The sequence below is a fragment of the Pteronotus mesoamericanus genome, unplaced genomic scaffold (assembly GCF_021234165.1).
Source record: "Pteronotus mesoamericanus isolate MK-2021 breed Mesoamerican mustached bat unplaced genomic scaffold, CSHL_Meso_final contig_78, whole genome shotgun sequence".
Classification (NCBI taxonomy): domain Eukaryota; kingdom Metazoa; phylum Chordata; class Mammalia; order Chiroptera; family Mormoopidae; genus Pteronotus; species Pteronotus mesoamericanus.
Genome location: NW_026555258.1, coordinates 28,797,735 through 28,813,009, shown reverse-complemented (window position 1 = coordinate 28,813,009; position 15,275 = coordinate 28,797,735). Strand labels below are relative to the sequence as shown.

The following is a 15,275-nucleotide window of genomic DNA, read 5'->3' as shown; positions in this document are numbered from 1 at the left end:
TGGAAGGAGTCAATGGCAAGGGGAGAGGTGTAGGGACAGTGGTGGGGACAAAGGGACCAGGTTAAGGGGTTGGACTTTTCCTGAGGGCAGTGGGGAGCAATGTGGCTCCATCAGCTTTGCAGTTTGGAGGGTAAACTAGAGGGGTCTGAAGCTGGAGGCCGGGAGGTCGGTGAGGAGGCCGCTGCTATCAGACAGGGAACCTGTTAGAGGCTGTGCACACTCCCTCAGACCTGGGTCCGTCCAGCTCTGACCCCATAATAAGTTGTTTGGCAGGAGGTACACTGAACGTTCTAGACCCTGGAAGCCCACTGCCCGGTGAGCCTGTGGCATCCACTCTGAGCAGCAGGATGGAGCCTGTATGGTCCTGCAAGCTGGAGACACTTAATGTCTTCCTTGGTCCCTCCCATCCTGGTCATCCTAGGACTCCCCAGCGCAGGGCCTAAATTCTGCTAGAATAGAAATGACAGTTACTGCCCCACATGGTCTCCCCCTCAGCTGGTACCTCCCGCTCCACATGCAGCCACAATTTCATGCAAATGTAAGATTAACAAACTGGATAAAAATCTCAATGCAAGGAAAAGTGCTTTTGTTGTTTTCCAAAACTCCACTTATGGGTGATTCTGAGCCCTCGTTTGTTAAACTGGGCAAACGCCAGTGCCAGGCGCCCAGGACCCTGTGGTCTGCACCTCCCCCGCCCCTGTGCTCGCGTGCAGGCCCTGTGTGGGCCTGTGGGCCGGGAGGTGGGGCCAGCTGGGGGAGTGTTGCTAAGACTCCCAGGGCTCCAGGAGGGAGTTATCCAAAGTCCAGGAAGAGCCCCCATGGACTTTCTTGGACCCAACAAGCATTTGTGCATATAATTTAAAAATAGTTTGTAAATTACACTTGTATTTTGGAGTAATGTTAGATTTACAAAAAAGTTACAAAGATAGCACATGGAATTCCTGTTTATCAGTTTCCCCTATTGTTGTCATCTTATGTTACCACTTGACATGTGTCAAAACTAAGAAATTACTTTGATGCTTTTCCATTTACTAAACACCAGACTTCTTCAGATTGACCAGTTTTTCCACTAATGTCTTTCTGTTCCAGGAACCAATCTAGGGTACCACATTGCATTTAGTGCAATGATTAGGTTTGGGATTATGCAGTATGCACTCTTGTACCTACCTTTTGCTCTTTACTGCCCCACCCTCAAGAGGGTGCCACAAGTATCCTGGGTTTACCCATCCTCTCCTGGCATAATCATGAATAGCTCTTCCCCTTTCACTGTCAAAAATGTCCTGGTTTGGACAGCAAATTATATGGTCCCTCTAGTCATATGCATCTTTTCATACCACCACCCAAAACTTAGTGGCTGAGAACAACAACCATTTCTTGTTTCTCGTTACTCTGTGGGTCGGGGAGGGGGTTCCTCTCATCTGGGATGGCTTGGCTGGGGACGGGTTGTCTAGGATGGTCCCACTCCCATGTCCAGGGCCTCGGCTGGTAGAGCTGGGGCCTCTCTCACCTTGCTCCCTTAGCCTCCCTTATCCGGGCTCCTTGGCAAGGTGGGGATGGCACAGGAGCTCCCTGCAACGAGAGGGCAGGGAAGTGCTCTAGGCGTCCCCAGCCTCTGCTGTGTCCTGTTTGCTAACATCCCATTGGCTGGGCCCAGATCCAAAGCTGGAGAAATAGACTTCATCTCCTCTTGGGAGGAGCTACTGATATTTGGCCATTTTTCAATCTGCCATGCTTTTTTAATGACTTCACAAGAGGATTCACTGTACTTTATGTAGACAATTCTTTATAGTTGGATAGGAAGTTTGTTTGCATTTTTATTTTTTTTCTTTTTATAAACAGTCATGTTAAGGGACCGTCTTAATGCATAACTTTGTATAAATTGTTATCTCAGATTAGGTTCCTAGAAGTGGCTTCTTTGGTCAAGCGATGAAAGCTTTTTTTTCCCATTAGGAAAATTTGGTTTTACTATCTAAGTAACAAGCTGGTTAATACTGATAGACCTTTTCAAGAGGTGTGTGCATGGCACCAGCAAATCCCCAGCGAGTCACTTTGTTTCCTCAGTATTTACATAGATAGTGCTTGGGAGCACGTTCCTGGAAGATGCTACCAATTTTGATAAGTGAATGTTTTATTCGAGCATGACTTACTTGTCATATCTTCCTTCCCCAGTGACCTTCTGCCCCCCAATTACAGCAAAGAGCAGCTGGCTGAATGGTATTCTTCTTTCAACTCCCTGAATAAGTGCCTTGGTGAGTGAGGTTTGCCGGATTTCCCTTGGGTCTCCCCAGAACTGTGTTGAAGTAGCAGCTTTGTAGCAGCTTCAGCTGGTCAGTCAGTCATTTATTTGAAAGTTACAGGAGTGGGTGGCAAGTCCCCCCTGTGGGAAACAGGATAGGGGTGGAGGGAAGCAGAAGTTCTGTGGGCTCCTAGCGGCCCTCTCAGACCTGGCCTGGCAGAGCCATGTGGTTGCGGTGACATCAGTGATCCTGATTCAGGCACTTGACTGGGTAGAAGACGCTTCCCTTCGTGAAGGGGAAACTCCTCTTTCTAATCTCCCTTCTTCCTTCTGGAAGAGCAGCTGACATGTTTTGTCTCCATCTATGCAGACACCTACCACGCCAAGTGTATGATGCAGCTCCGCTTCCAGTATGAGAAGACCCGGCAGGAGTGCCTGGCCTATGTGCAAAAGTGCAGGGTGGGTGACCCGCTGGGCGGCCTGAGGAACAGGGCTCAGCCTGATGTCCCCTCCCTGGCCCACCCTGTCTCTCTCTAGCTTAGGGTCCCCTGCTTTCCTTTCTCACACACCGCAGGATTTCATTGGCTATGGGTATCCTGAAGCTCTGCCCCCTGCTTGCCTCCTGTCCCCTGTCCCCATGTTGTTCCCACCTCCGGGAAGCCTTCCTGATCTCACAAAGTTACACTCTCTGATTGCCTCAGACTTCACTCTGTACCACGTGCGACACTTGACACCAGTGACTCGGAGGAGTTTGGCCGCATCCTACGGGTTATTTCCAATGCTCCACTTTTATGAGCGGCGCTATCATTTCCGTCACACCCAACCTTTCTCTTCACCTGCCCACCTCTGTTAGAGGGTGAGCCGGTGGGTTTGCCCACAAAGCCCCTCAGTGACAATGCCTGGCTTTCTGGGATACAGGAAATATTCGGTCAAAATGCCCTCTCCCTGCCACCTCAGTAAAACTGTTTAGATGGAAAATTAAAAAAAAAAAAAGAAAGAAAGAAAAGCCCAATCATTTTGAAGATGGTCTAATCCGCCAGCTGTGGCAGTAGGAGTCCCCGAGCTCTGAGTGCCCCACCGGCCGCCCTCAAGAAGCTCCTGCTCCTCCACCCCTCACGTGTCTGCCCAGCTTTTGCTCAGCCACCAAGACTCTGAGGCAAGCAGAGCTTTACAGTGCGATGCACAGCCCAGGTGCTGTCGCTCCTGTGGGCAGTGCCACCTGCTGCAGACACTGTCCTTGAATCCTACAAGGTCCTGTACAGTGGGTGTCGCGCATCAGCCCCACCTGGAGATAAGAAGACCCAAGTTTGCAAAAGGCCCAGGGGCTGCCCAAGCCCACAGGGCTCTGCCCATTTGCTGTGTGGCCATAGGGACAGCCATGTGCCTGTCACTCAGCTCTTTAGGGGCATCAGACCTCAGAGGTAGAGCCTGGAGAGAAAGGAGGGAGGTAAGCCATGTCCTCTGAGAGTCCCCCAGCCCCACCGGCACTCACCCCCCCAACCATACCCTGATGCTGCTGCCCAGGACCCCCGGGCCCTTTGGCCCTGAGGGCTGATGCCACGCACCCCTTCTCACTGCCCTCTGTCCGGCTCCTGCAAGGGCTGCGTGCTTGCCGACGTCCTCACGTGCCCCAGGCATGCGTTAGCCTGACAGAGGGTGCTTGGTATTCCTATTCAATACCCCTGGAAATATTCAACTACAGACAAATTTTTAATTTGGGGGAGGTTTGTTATTTTAGAGTTTATGCATCAACCAAGGCTTTATTAACATAGAGAGCCCACTTTCCAGCTGGCATCGCTCAGTTACAGGAAACAGGAGCCCTGTGTGACTTGCAGCGACACTGAGGCCACATAGGATGGTGGGTTGTGCCTGTAGGGTTGGCAGTAGGACAGTTCTGAGTTCAGGTCCTGGCCCCGCCATGTGCCACACGTGTGCCACCAGCAAGTTCCCTCACTTCTCTGAGCCCTGGTTTCCTCATCTGTCTAATGGGGCCTAATGAGAACACCTCCGGGGGGATGGGTGGGAGGAATCAGTGAGACGGGGAGGGGACAGCACAGAGCACCTGGACATAGTGGGTGGACCACAGCGACGACCATCTCCGCTGCTGAGAGTGTTTCCCCCGAGGCTCTCAGGGTGGATGGAGGCAGGTTTCAGGGGGCAGGACCAGGCAGGTGAAGCCCCCAGCAGCTTTAAACCAGGTTCTGCCTTGTCCCCTCCAGAAGCAGCTGCTGGACTGGAAAGCCTTCACTGAGGAGGAGGCAGAGAGCGTGGTGAGCCCGTCCTTCTTCCAGGCAGTGGAAGTGCTCCAGAACAAGGTGGAGGAGGAGCTGGAGTCCTTGGACGTATGTAGCTGGGGACCCGTGCAGCAGGGTGGGGTCACCCAGGGTGCTGGGCTGGGGGAATGGGATTCCGGGGCCTCCAACTTTCCTCTCACGAGGGAGTCCTTTTCCTCCATCATGGCCAGCCCCTCAGAGCAGTCCCTCCTCGCTGGGCACTCCAGGCTCTCCCCCGACTCGCAGCCACCCCCCCACCCCCGCCCTGCCCCAAATGACACCGTTCTCCTTGGAAACAGCCTCCCAGCAGCGAGTGCTCCTGAGCCCCTCTCAATCTGAGTACAGAAGGGCCACGGGAACAGTAAGCCCTGTCCCAAGATGCTTAGAATCTAGAGCAGGGTCAACTAACATTTTCTGCAAGGGACTGGATAGCAAATGTTTCAGGCTCTGTGGGCTGCTGCCAGGTCTCTGTAACAAATTCTCACTCTGCTATCCTCACACAAAGGCAGCCAACAAGTGGGTGTGGCTGTGTTTCAAGAAAATTTTCTTTGTAAACACTGACATTTGAATTTTATATAATTTTCACATCATTAAATATCTTCTTTTTATTTTTTTGTCCCCAGCCATTTAACAATATAAACTCTGTGCTTAAATCCCAAGGCCAAACAGAAAGGGATGGAGGGCTGCATTTAGCCCACAGGCCAAGTTTGCTGACTCCCTAGCACTGATGAGAGCACAAGACAACTATTTTTTTAAAGAAGGAGAGCAGAGTGTGGGTTTGGCTCAGATGCCGAGGGTCAGGGAGCTCCACAGAAGGAAAGATGCCTTGGGCCGAGATGGGTGCAGCCACCTGAATGCCCGGGCTGGTTTCTAGGGTTGTTTCTCTTCCAAACCCAAACTCCATCTTCTTCCTGTCAGAGACTTCAGTGGACACGGGTCGGGCCTAGACAGGAGACTTCAGGGAAAGCCAGGCTAAGGGTATGACCTTGGGCCAACTAGAAATGCTGTCCCAGAGGAGGGAGGGCCGTGAGCCAAGATGAGGCCCAGAAGACGACCTTGAGGGACAGTGCCCAGGCAGTAATGGCCAGTCCTTGGAGATATGAGTCCTCCACTGTTCCGTGAGGCAACCTCGTAAGTGGGTCCCTTCCCCTTGCCCCGGGGCACTTGGCACTGAAGGCCCCTTCTCTGGGCTCTGCCACTGCAGAAATCCTTTGAGGCCCTAGCGAAGCGGGCAGAGTGGCAGAGCTTGAACCTCTTCAGCTACTTCCAGGAGGCCGTGCAGCTGTGGGAGGCACATCAGGGCCTGCTGTCTGTGCAGGAGCTGGAGCTGGAGAAGCGGATGGAGCTGCAGCGCCAGAAGCACAGCCTGGAGGACCAGGTATGGCTCCTACCCGCACCCCCAGCAGCCCCCACAGCAGATGAGGGAAGGACCACGCCCTGATTGTCAGCTGCCTGATAGCTCTGCTTGGTGGCCTGTGAACTCAGCTAGCATTCAGGTGCAAAAAAGGAGAAAAATAAATAAAACCAATTTGACCCATGTTTCACACCATCAACAAAAATTAATCTCAAATGTAAAACCTCAAGCGAGCTCTAAAACTTGAGCTGATGGGGAATTTGAGGCGCATGTTGGCCATGGGACCTGATGAGAGTAGAAGGAATTCACCTGAGTCAGGTCTGGGCTGTGCAGTGTGTCCCTGGATCCAAATGTGTCTGCAAGGGAACGTGCATGAGAGCCAGACAAATGGAGGGCATGGAGCAACTACTGTTGGCAGTGAGCTGGCTCCCGCCCCACCTGGCTTCACACAGTCTAGGAAGTAGAGGGAGTGTGCTCAGTACCTCATGTCAGTACAACTAGTGGAAGCGAGGTGCAGGTGGCCTGGGAAGGTGTTGGTGGGCCAGGTTAGGTGGGTGTGAGGGATGTGTCCCTGAGGAGTCTCATCTGAGCTCGGTCTCCAGGGACGTAGAATAGACAGAGAAGAACGCTAAGAGCCCAGAGGCCCAAAGCAGAGCCCTTTCTGCAGAGAAAAAAGAGTCCCGGGCCTGCCCTGGGTGCCTGGCTGCGGTCCCGGGGGCGGGGTCTGTGTGTGTCACTAGAGACCCGGCAGCTCCCACCTGCTTTCTCCTGTTTTGGGGTTGGCTGCCAGGCCCAGGAGGCCCAACTTGACGAGCTGTTGGACCAACTGAGGCAGGAAAGCAGTGAGGAAACACTGAAGTCTTACCTGGAAAAGGCCAAAGATTTTCTGAAGAATATAAAATGCAGGTAGGCAGACCAGACCCCAGAAGACAGAGGGGGATGACCCGGAACTCAAATTCAAGGTCAGGGGCTGCCTGCTCTGGAGCCCAGGGGGTACCCAATGAACTCAAGACTAAATGTTGCCTCCAACTCGAGAATGTCGTGGTCCTTTACATCTCTGCTCTCAGTCAGCACAGAAGCTTCCAGGGAGAACTTTCATCTGAAACGTTTGTGGAGGGAGGTTTCAAAGCCTGTTATTTAAAGGTCAAAAGCATGGACCCTCTGCTGCCTTTAAAATTTTAAAACATACATGCTCTTTGTTAAAGAAAAAAAAGTTAACTAATACACACATGTAGAAAATTTCCCCTCATTCCTGCTCAACTCCTTTTTATGGGCATGTATAGAGGTGGGTATATACACATATGTAGTATTTTTTAAACAAAGGTTGGATCATACTATGCAAATTGTATGCAAATTTTATAACTACAAATACATTTCCATTTTAAATTACCATGTAGAATTTATTAATATGATTGCTCCATAATTGTTTAATCATCCCCCAGTGGATTAGCTTTTTAAGATTGGTTCCGGTTTTTCAATATTAAAAACAGTTCTCTGTGAATCATCTTGTATCCTTGTGCTTTGCACAATTAACTCTCTGAGGACTATTCACAGAAAAGAAATTACACTGCTGACTGCTTGTAGTTCTTAGGTTCAGAATTATACCTTGAGGCTAAGTAACCCTCTGAGCCTTGGTCTCCTTTTGCAGGAAACAGATAAAAGTCTGGGTCTTGAGGCATTAAGCAGGGATGTCCAACCTTTTGGCATCTCTGGGCCACGCTGGAAGAAGATGCAGTGTCTTGGGCCACACATTAAATACACAAACACTAAGGAAAACAAAACAAAATAAAATCTCATAATGTTTTAAGAAAATTTACAATTTTGTGTTGGGCCGCATTCATAGCCATCCTGGCCCACGTGTGGCCCATGGGCCACAGGTTGGACACCCCTGTGAGATAATGCAGATGACACAGGTGAAGTTCAAGGACAGGATTGGGACTGTGGGCTTGAAGTGGGAACCCATGTTACAGCAAGCAGAGAACACTCTTGTGGGTGTTTTCTAAATGTTCTACAAAGTTTGTATTTCTTGTATGATCAGAAAAACAAACCAAGGACTATTATTGTAAAAAGAAACCTATATAGCAGCTCTGTGTAGAGCTAAATGCCAACTTCCAGCCCACCTCTCTGGGGCAGGGGCTTGACTTTTGTCTGGGGTCTTCCACACTCAGCTGAGCCCTTCTTAGATGATGGTCTCACCTACCTACTTCCCAGGTATGAGTATTTTCATGCCCTCCTGACCCAAGAAGTGATGGAGTACTCAGCAATCATACTGAAAGAACTCAATTCCTACAGCTCCAACCTCAGCCGACACTTTCATGTTCGTGAAATCTTTGAACAGGTAAGGAGAGAGAGGGATACAGAAAGCCCAGCCACTCACCAAGAAGCAAAAGATGGCTTCTAGTTCTGATTTGCTTCAACTTCGAGCACCTCCCCTAACCTGTGTGAAGTTGGATCTATGTCAGGACATTGAGGAGAAAAAAGCTGAAAGCATCTCTAAAAGAGACCACCTCTTCCTCGGATTAAAAGAGGTTGAAGGGCTCAGAACTCAGGCCTCCCGTTTTGAATGGAGTTCTAATAAAAAGATTAATTTAGATGGTCCATTTGCCCAACCCACCACGGCCACATTACCCCCTAAGATACAGCTCTGACCTACCCACTGTCCTGCTCACAAGGCCCTGCCCAACCCTGCAGCCCCTAGATGACCGCAGAGGCCCCGCCTCTGGCTCCCACCTTGACTGTCCCTGCTTCAGCCCCCTCCTGGCTCTTCCTGCATGTGCCCCTGCCCCTGGCCTCCCTCGCTCTGCTCCTCTGCTGGCCGCTGCCTGTCTCCGCACAGCGCGATCCCGCCCGATCTTCCAGGCCACGGCCAGTGATAAGGACCCCATTCGCCAAGCCTGACCCCCGTATTGCCTTCCTCCCCCTCACTTCTCCTCTCTCTGAGTGTGCTTGCACGTTGGTTGCTTTCGAACACAGGAGTTCAGAGCACCTGTTGACGGTGTTTCCTGAAGGGCCGGTGTGCCTTACCAACTTTTATTCAACTTGGATTGCAAGGCCTTAGCACAGTGTCTTGCACATAATTCAGAAAAAAATGAATGCCCCTAGGTAAATGCACAAGAGTCTGGCATGTCCTGATCTGATTCTCCCAGAGAGGTTGGCTCTTTCCTGCACACCCAGCCAGAGTCCAGCATGGCCAGAGCTGAAAATATTTGTGATTGACAGTGAACCTGGCCAAGGCTTTCCCATACACATGGCCTCCCTGCCTCCTCCGAGAATCCCTCCTCTCAGCAGGAGTCACTGTTCCCATTGCTCCTCAGTGCTCCTGTGGCACCTCCAGTGAGGTGAAGCTCAAGCTATAGGAGAGTGAGATCAGTCTGGCTGCCTGGCTTAAAGGATAGATATTGTCATAGTCTCCTTGTCATGAGGGAGGACACGGAGCCCCACAGGGTTTAAGGGGTTTGCCCAAGGTGACCCAGCTTATCAGGAGCTGGGGTTCGAGTCCAGACCTGCAAACCGCTCAGCCCACACCATTATCTATGGCACACTGAATCTATAACTTCATCCAGGGAATTGGTAGCATCAACGAGAGGACTCCCAGGTCCCCTAAATCATGCTCATTCTGTAAGTCTGTGAACCCAGAATGAACTGGGTGCAGTGGATTCCTGCCGCTTTGTTTGAATCCTCCAACTTTCTAGCCCTTTGCCCCAGATGATTAACAAAAATGTGTCAGAATGAGACTTGATGCTATTAATGCCCACTGTGGGAGGAAAGGGTTTGCCTGGGATTAAGGAAAGTGGATTCCCTGGATTGGGAACACCCTGATGACCCCAGTGAAATGGCTACATTAGATATTGGAGCGGGAAGCAGGTCTTCTTACTTAAAAAAAAAGAGATGCCCTTAGAAGTGACGCCCTGGAGGAAGGCCCCATGGCTCCCTCAGTGTCCCGTGTTCTTTCCTTGCAGAACTTGGATGGGGAAGTCATTCTCAAACTCAGGGAACCAGGTAAACCCTTCGCACATCAAGTCTGATCCTCTCTGACTCCACTCCTGTGTATTCTGGGGCTGGGGACACCCAATTCAGGCTACATTGGTAACCCGCCTTTCCTCATGCTTTGGGCTTGGTCCTCAACAGAAGGATGTGAAAAGCATTTCCAGGAGAAAATTAGAAAACTGAGGAGGAAGCAAAGGGCTAATGTGGAAATGAGCAAAAGTGAGGGAAGCATAAGTGGAAGCACAAGTTCCCCCAGGCCAGCAGAAGAAATGGAAGAAGAAAAATCTCAAGACATTGAGTCCTTCATGATTGAAGAGGTGAGAGTAGGCCAGCAGGTGAAATCCATACTGAGTGAAGAGACGGGTGAGCCCAGAGAGGACTCTATTCAGGAATTAGAAGAAATGCAGGTTGAAAGAGACAGCTTCTTAAAACCATCCCAGGAAAATGTGATGGTTCAAGAAAAGGAGAAGGAAGAGAAGAAAGAGGAGGAGGTGCAGGAGGAGGAGAAGGAGAAGGAAGAAAAGGAGGAGAAAGAAGAAGAGAAGGAGAAAGAAGAAGACAAGGGAGAGGAGGAAAAGGAAGAATATGATAATTTACTTACATTTGAGGTAGGTCAGCAATGGATTATCCTTTGGTAAAGGAAAGCGTGCTATGTTCACTCTGCGTATCATTAATACAAGCTTAAGTCACCAATAGTTCAGTCTCTCTTGGGGTACATATGAAGAATGACAAAGGTATGCACACCTTTTATTTGTGTCAACAGGGATCCAATTCTTATCTCACAGCAAAGCTTTTTAAAATTCTCCTTCCTCTTCTCACATCCCATCCTACAATCTACTCTGAACTCACATGGCTTTCCTCATTCTTTTCTCATCCTCTCTCTTCCCCAGCTTCTCTTTATTGTCTAGATCAACTTAGCCTCTCTAGTCCTTCTTTCTTCCCATTCTCATTCCCATTCCCATTCCCATTCTCATGCTCATGTGGAAAACAAATGACTTATCTCCTAGTTGGCAGACAGGGCTTTCCTTAGAGTGCAGGGAAGTAACTCTCATGTTACTAAGTCTCGTCCAACACATTCCAACTCACAGAACAGTAACTTGAATTTCATAATCATGAAATTGCAAAAGACTCTTTTCCTGTATTGCTGTAGAAGAATTGTCACATGAGACTTCTTTCTGAGCAGGAATCTCACACTCAAATGCCCACAGGCATGGAATCGAAGACAGAGCTAGAGACCAATTGTAAAATGGTGACAAGTGTGGTAGTGAGTATTGTCTTGGTTCATTCCAGCTGCTGTAACAGAACAGCATAAACTGGGCAGCTTATAACGACAGAAGTTTTTGCTCACAGTTCTGGAGACTGGTAAATCCAAGACCAAGGCACCAGCAGATTCGGTGTCTGTTGAGGGCCCACTTCCTGGTTTATACACGGCCATCTCCTCACTGTTCCGTCACATAGTAGAAGGGGCAGGGGAGCCCTCTGGGGTCTATCTTATAAGGACACTAGTCCCATTCATGAGGGCTCTGCTTCATGACCTATTCACTTTCTAAAGGCTCACCTCCAATAGCAATACACTGGGAATATGAATTTTGGGAGGACATCCAACATTCAGTCTACGGCAACTGTGCAGTCATTACTCAGCTCCAACCAACAACACCATGAGGGAATGTAGGCTCAGAATTGCCAGATTCTCTGACTTTTAAGAGAAATCCAAGATCCAGACTATATGTGAAATCTCCCGATTTTAAAAGCACTGGGTGGGGGGTGGGGGGTGGGAGCGGGGACAATAACTACAGGCAAGATTCGGCTCACAGCTTTACAACCTCAGATGTCAAGGAGCCTGTCGTTGGGATCCCCAAGTCTGTTTGAAGCTATTAAGTCTAAAGTCTTGTTTTCTGCTTAGTTCAAAGCCCAGGAAGAGAGTCTGGATTCTGCATCCTATGAGGACATGGAGTCCTTCACAGTCTCCAGCGGGAACACTTACTTTGTCTTCCTACCCCTGGAACAAGAAGAAGAGGATTGCGAGAAGCCCCAGTCCAACCTTTCGGCCACTCTCCTCAACACTTCCAATGCCAAGTTGCTGGAACAAGTAATAATTCCGTCCACACTAGTTACAGAAATTAAGAAACAGTGAGTAGGAAACCCTTTTATTCTCACTCTTTTGTCCTGAGTTTTATTAACATGGTGAAATATTTTAATAAAAAATGGACTAATTTCAGCTGGTAAAAGGAAATGTATAGCCCAGGCTGTTATGGCTCAGGTGGTTAGAGCATCATCCCATAATTGAAGGGTTGCGGGTTTGATTCTTGATCAGGGCACATACTTAGGTTGTGGATTCAGTCCTTTGTCTGGGCATGAATGGTCCCCAGTCCAAGCATATATGATTCTCAGTCTGGGTGCAAATAGGAGGCAACAATCAATGCTTCTCTCTCACATCGATGTTTCTCTTCCTTCCTCTCTCTCTCTCTCTCAAAAAAAATAAAAAATAAAAAAGCAATGAAAAAAAAGTCCTTGAATGAGGATAAAAATTTTTTTTTAAAAAGGAAATGTACAACTGAAGGCAGAGATGAGAAACACAATAAATAAATAGAAATGTCCTGGAACTATTTGCAGTCACAGATAATTCTCTGTGTGAATGACCCCTCAGCCTGTCCCGGGTTGCCTTCCTCTCTTGGGCCTTGTACCTACAACAGTGTTTTATCTACAAGATATTTCTGGGTTGTAGATCATGCCCCATCAGTAATCATCGGGTTTCTAAGTTTTTTAAAAAATTTATAGATGTAGACCATAGGTATGAGTATATCAGTATGGTATGTGGTTTGATTATGTGACAAGTATATTGCAGAAAATTAGAAAATTGAAAAAAGTACAATGAATATAGAAATGACCCATAATTCTACCATCAAGAATTTACCTCCCCTAACTCCCAAGTTTCCTGGCCTTCATGTCTGAATTTGGACCAAACATGGAAACTTGTGTTTGGCTTTAGGACAGCATTTCCATTGCCCTCTTGACTCTACAAAGCTACAGCTAAGACTAAGCAGTTAGAGATTACCTGCTTAGTCTACCTCCCATGTTTATACATGCGCAGGAAATAGAAGAAGTCAGGCCTTGGTACTCTTTTCTCCTTCACCTCAGCATCTTTTTATCTTGGAAATGTCTCTTTATTTGAACCTCATCCTCTCCTTCCTCTATCACAGTTCTTTGTCCTCTCCGTAGGCCATAAAACAAAGAAAAGCAAGAACCACCGCAAGAGCTAATATTTATTGAGAGGATTTAATACTTTCAATAATTATAGGAGGGGTATAATAATTAGCCCATTTTACAGATGAAGAAACTGAACCTCAGAGAGTTAGTAACTTGGATAAGATCTCTGAGATAGAAAATGGTTAGATCCATGGTATGAATTTAGACCCTGTTAATTCCAGAATGTTGAACAAACACCATGCCATCTGACCTTGGGACTAACCATAAAAAGAGTTCTGTGTTTAGATGATTGCATTTGCATGTTGCAGGACAACATACATATCAAAAAGTACAAAAATCATGAGTGTATAGCTCAATGAATTATCCAGAGGGAATGCACCTGGTAACGAGTACCCACAAGAAGTGGAGCATTACCAGCTCTCCAGGGGTTCCCCTCATGCACCTGTCCCAAGTCACTGCCCTCTCTTCCCCAAGGATAACAAATATTCTAACTTCTGAATTAGTTTTGCTGGTTTTTGAACTTTATCGAAATGGAATCATACAGAATGTACTGTTTATGTCAGGCTTTTTTCATTATGTTTGTAAGGTTCATAAATATTTTTTAATATTGCTGTAGCTCATTTTTTATTTCTGTATAGTATTTTATTTATCCATTCTACTAGTGATGCATGTGTGGGTTGTTTCCCATTTGGAGATATACCAACAATGCCACTCTGAACATTCTTTTATGTACAAGTCTCTTGGTGAACACACACACACACACACACACACACATTTCTGTTAGATATATAACTAAGGGTGAAATTGTTGGAACATAGAGTTATATGTGTGTCCATCTTGAGAGGATACAACCCCAAGATACTACCAAGAGTTTTCAAAAGTGGTTTAACAGTTTACAACAGTGTGTGAGAGAGTTCCACTTGCCCCATATCCTCAGTGGTACTTGGTATTATCAGCAGTTTTTATTTCAGCTATTTTGGTATCTGTGTAGTGGTGCTTCGTTGTGATTTTATTTTGAATTTTTCTGATGAGTAATGATGTTGTGAACATTTTTCATATACTTTTTGGCCATTTGGTTATTTTATCTTCAAATTCTTTGCCCTTTTTATTTTTCCCTCTGCTGGATCTTTTCTCTCATTGATTCATATGAGTTAGTCACCTCCCCTAGACATGAGGTTTTTTTCAGAGAAATACATGGCAAATATTCATTCCTTCTCTGTGCCTACCTTTTTAACTCCTTTAAAGGTGTCTTTTGAAGAGCAGAAATTCTAATTTGTAGTCATGTGCTAATCAGCAATTTTTCTATAAGGGTTAATGCAATTTGTGTTCTAAGAAATCTTTGCTTGCCCCCAAGTCATGAAAATATTGTCCTGCATTCTCTGCTACAAGTGTTATTGTTCTAAACATCCACATCTAGATATAAAATCCATGTGGAATTGATTTTTGTTTATGGGGAAAGGTAGGAGTCAGCATTCATTTCTTCCCTGTATGGATACCCTGCTATCTCGAATACCCCAGGCTATTCGAGAACACTCTCCAGTCCCCGCGGCTCTGCGGTGCCTCTTCCTGTTGCTCTGTGTGTCTGTCTGCAGAATCACCTCACTTTGCCTGATGACCGTATCTTTACACTAAGCTTTAATATCTCAAAGTATAAGTCTTCCAAATCTGGTCTTCTCCAAGACTGTCTTGACTATCCTTGAACACTGGTATTTCTATATCAATGTGAAATCAGCTCATCAGTTTCTATAAGGAGACATCTGCTGAAAAAATTTTTTTGTTATCTCATTGAATCTAAAGGCAAATTTGGGGAGAACTGACATCTTAACAGTACAAAAATTTTAAAAGGGAAGAAATGATAAGCTGAGCAAAAATTTGCGATTCATATCACGGTCAAAAGACCTCCTGTTCGCAATATGCAGAGAGCTCCTGTATAAAGAGATTGCTAAGAAAAAAAAAGCAGTTACAGAGTAGAGGAATGGGCAAAAGAAAGTAATGGATAGTGTGAAGAAAAAGAAATTAAATAATCTTCAACAAATGAAAACACACTCAATCTCAATCATAAAATGACAACACTGTCAAATTTAAAAGCATGATAGTATATTCTGAAACTATGGAGAAGTAGGAATTATTCCTCGCTGCTTCCAGGAGTTCAAGTTACTTGCAATAGAAGCACTTTGGTTGCATCTTCAAGAATCACACATGTATTTTAGCCTTTGAT

At 47.1% G+C, this 15,275-nt stretch overlaps 1 protein-coding gene across 1 annotated transcript in view; it reads left to right on the top strand.

Moving 5' to 3' along the window:
* Positions 1 to 15,275, top strand: part of CCDC180 (coiled-coil domain containing 180) — a 52,097-nt gene that overhangs the window by 12,226 nt on the left and 24,596 nt on the right. The window contains 9 exon segments of the mRNA XM_054584956.1: positions 2,170 to 2,249; positions 2,607 to 2,695; positions 4,456 to 4,578; positions 5,714 to 5,887; positions 6,654 to 6,769; positions 8,075 to 8,201; positions 9,823 to 9,862; positions 9,992 to 10,458; positions 11,754 to 11,980. Coding sequence (XP_054440931.1) covers positions 2,170 to 2,249; positions 2,607 to 2,695; positions 4,456 to 4,578; positions 5,714 to 5,887; positions 6,654 to 6,769; positions 8,075 to 8,201; positions 9,823 to 9,862; positions 9,992 to 10,458; positions 11,754 to 11,980 — 1,443 coding nt within the window.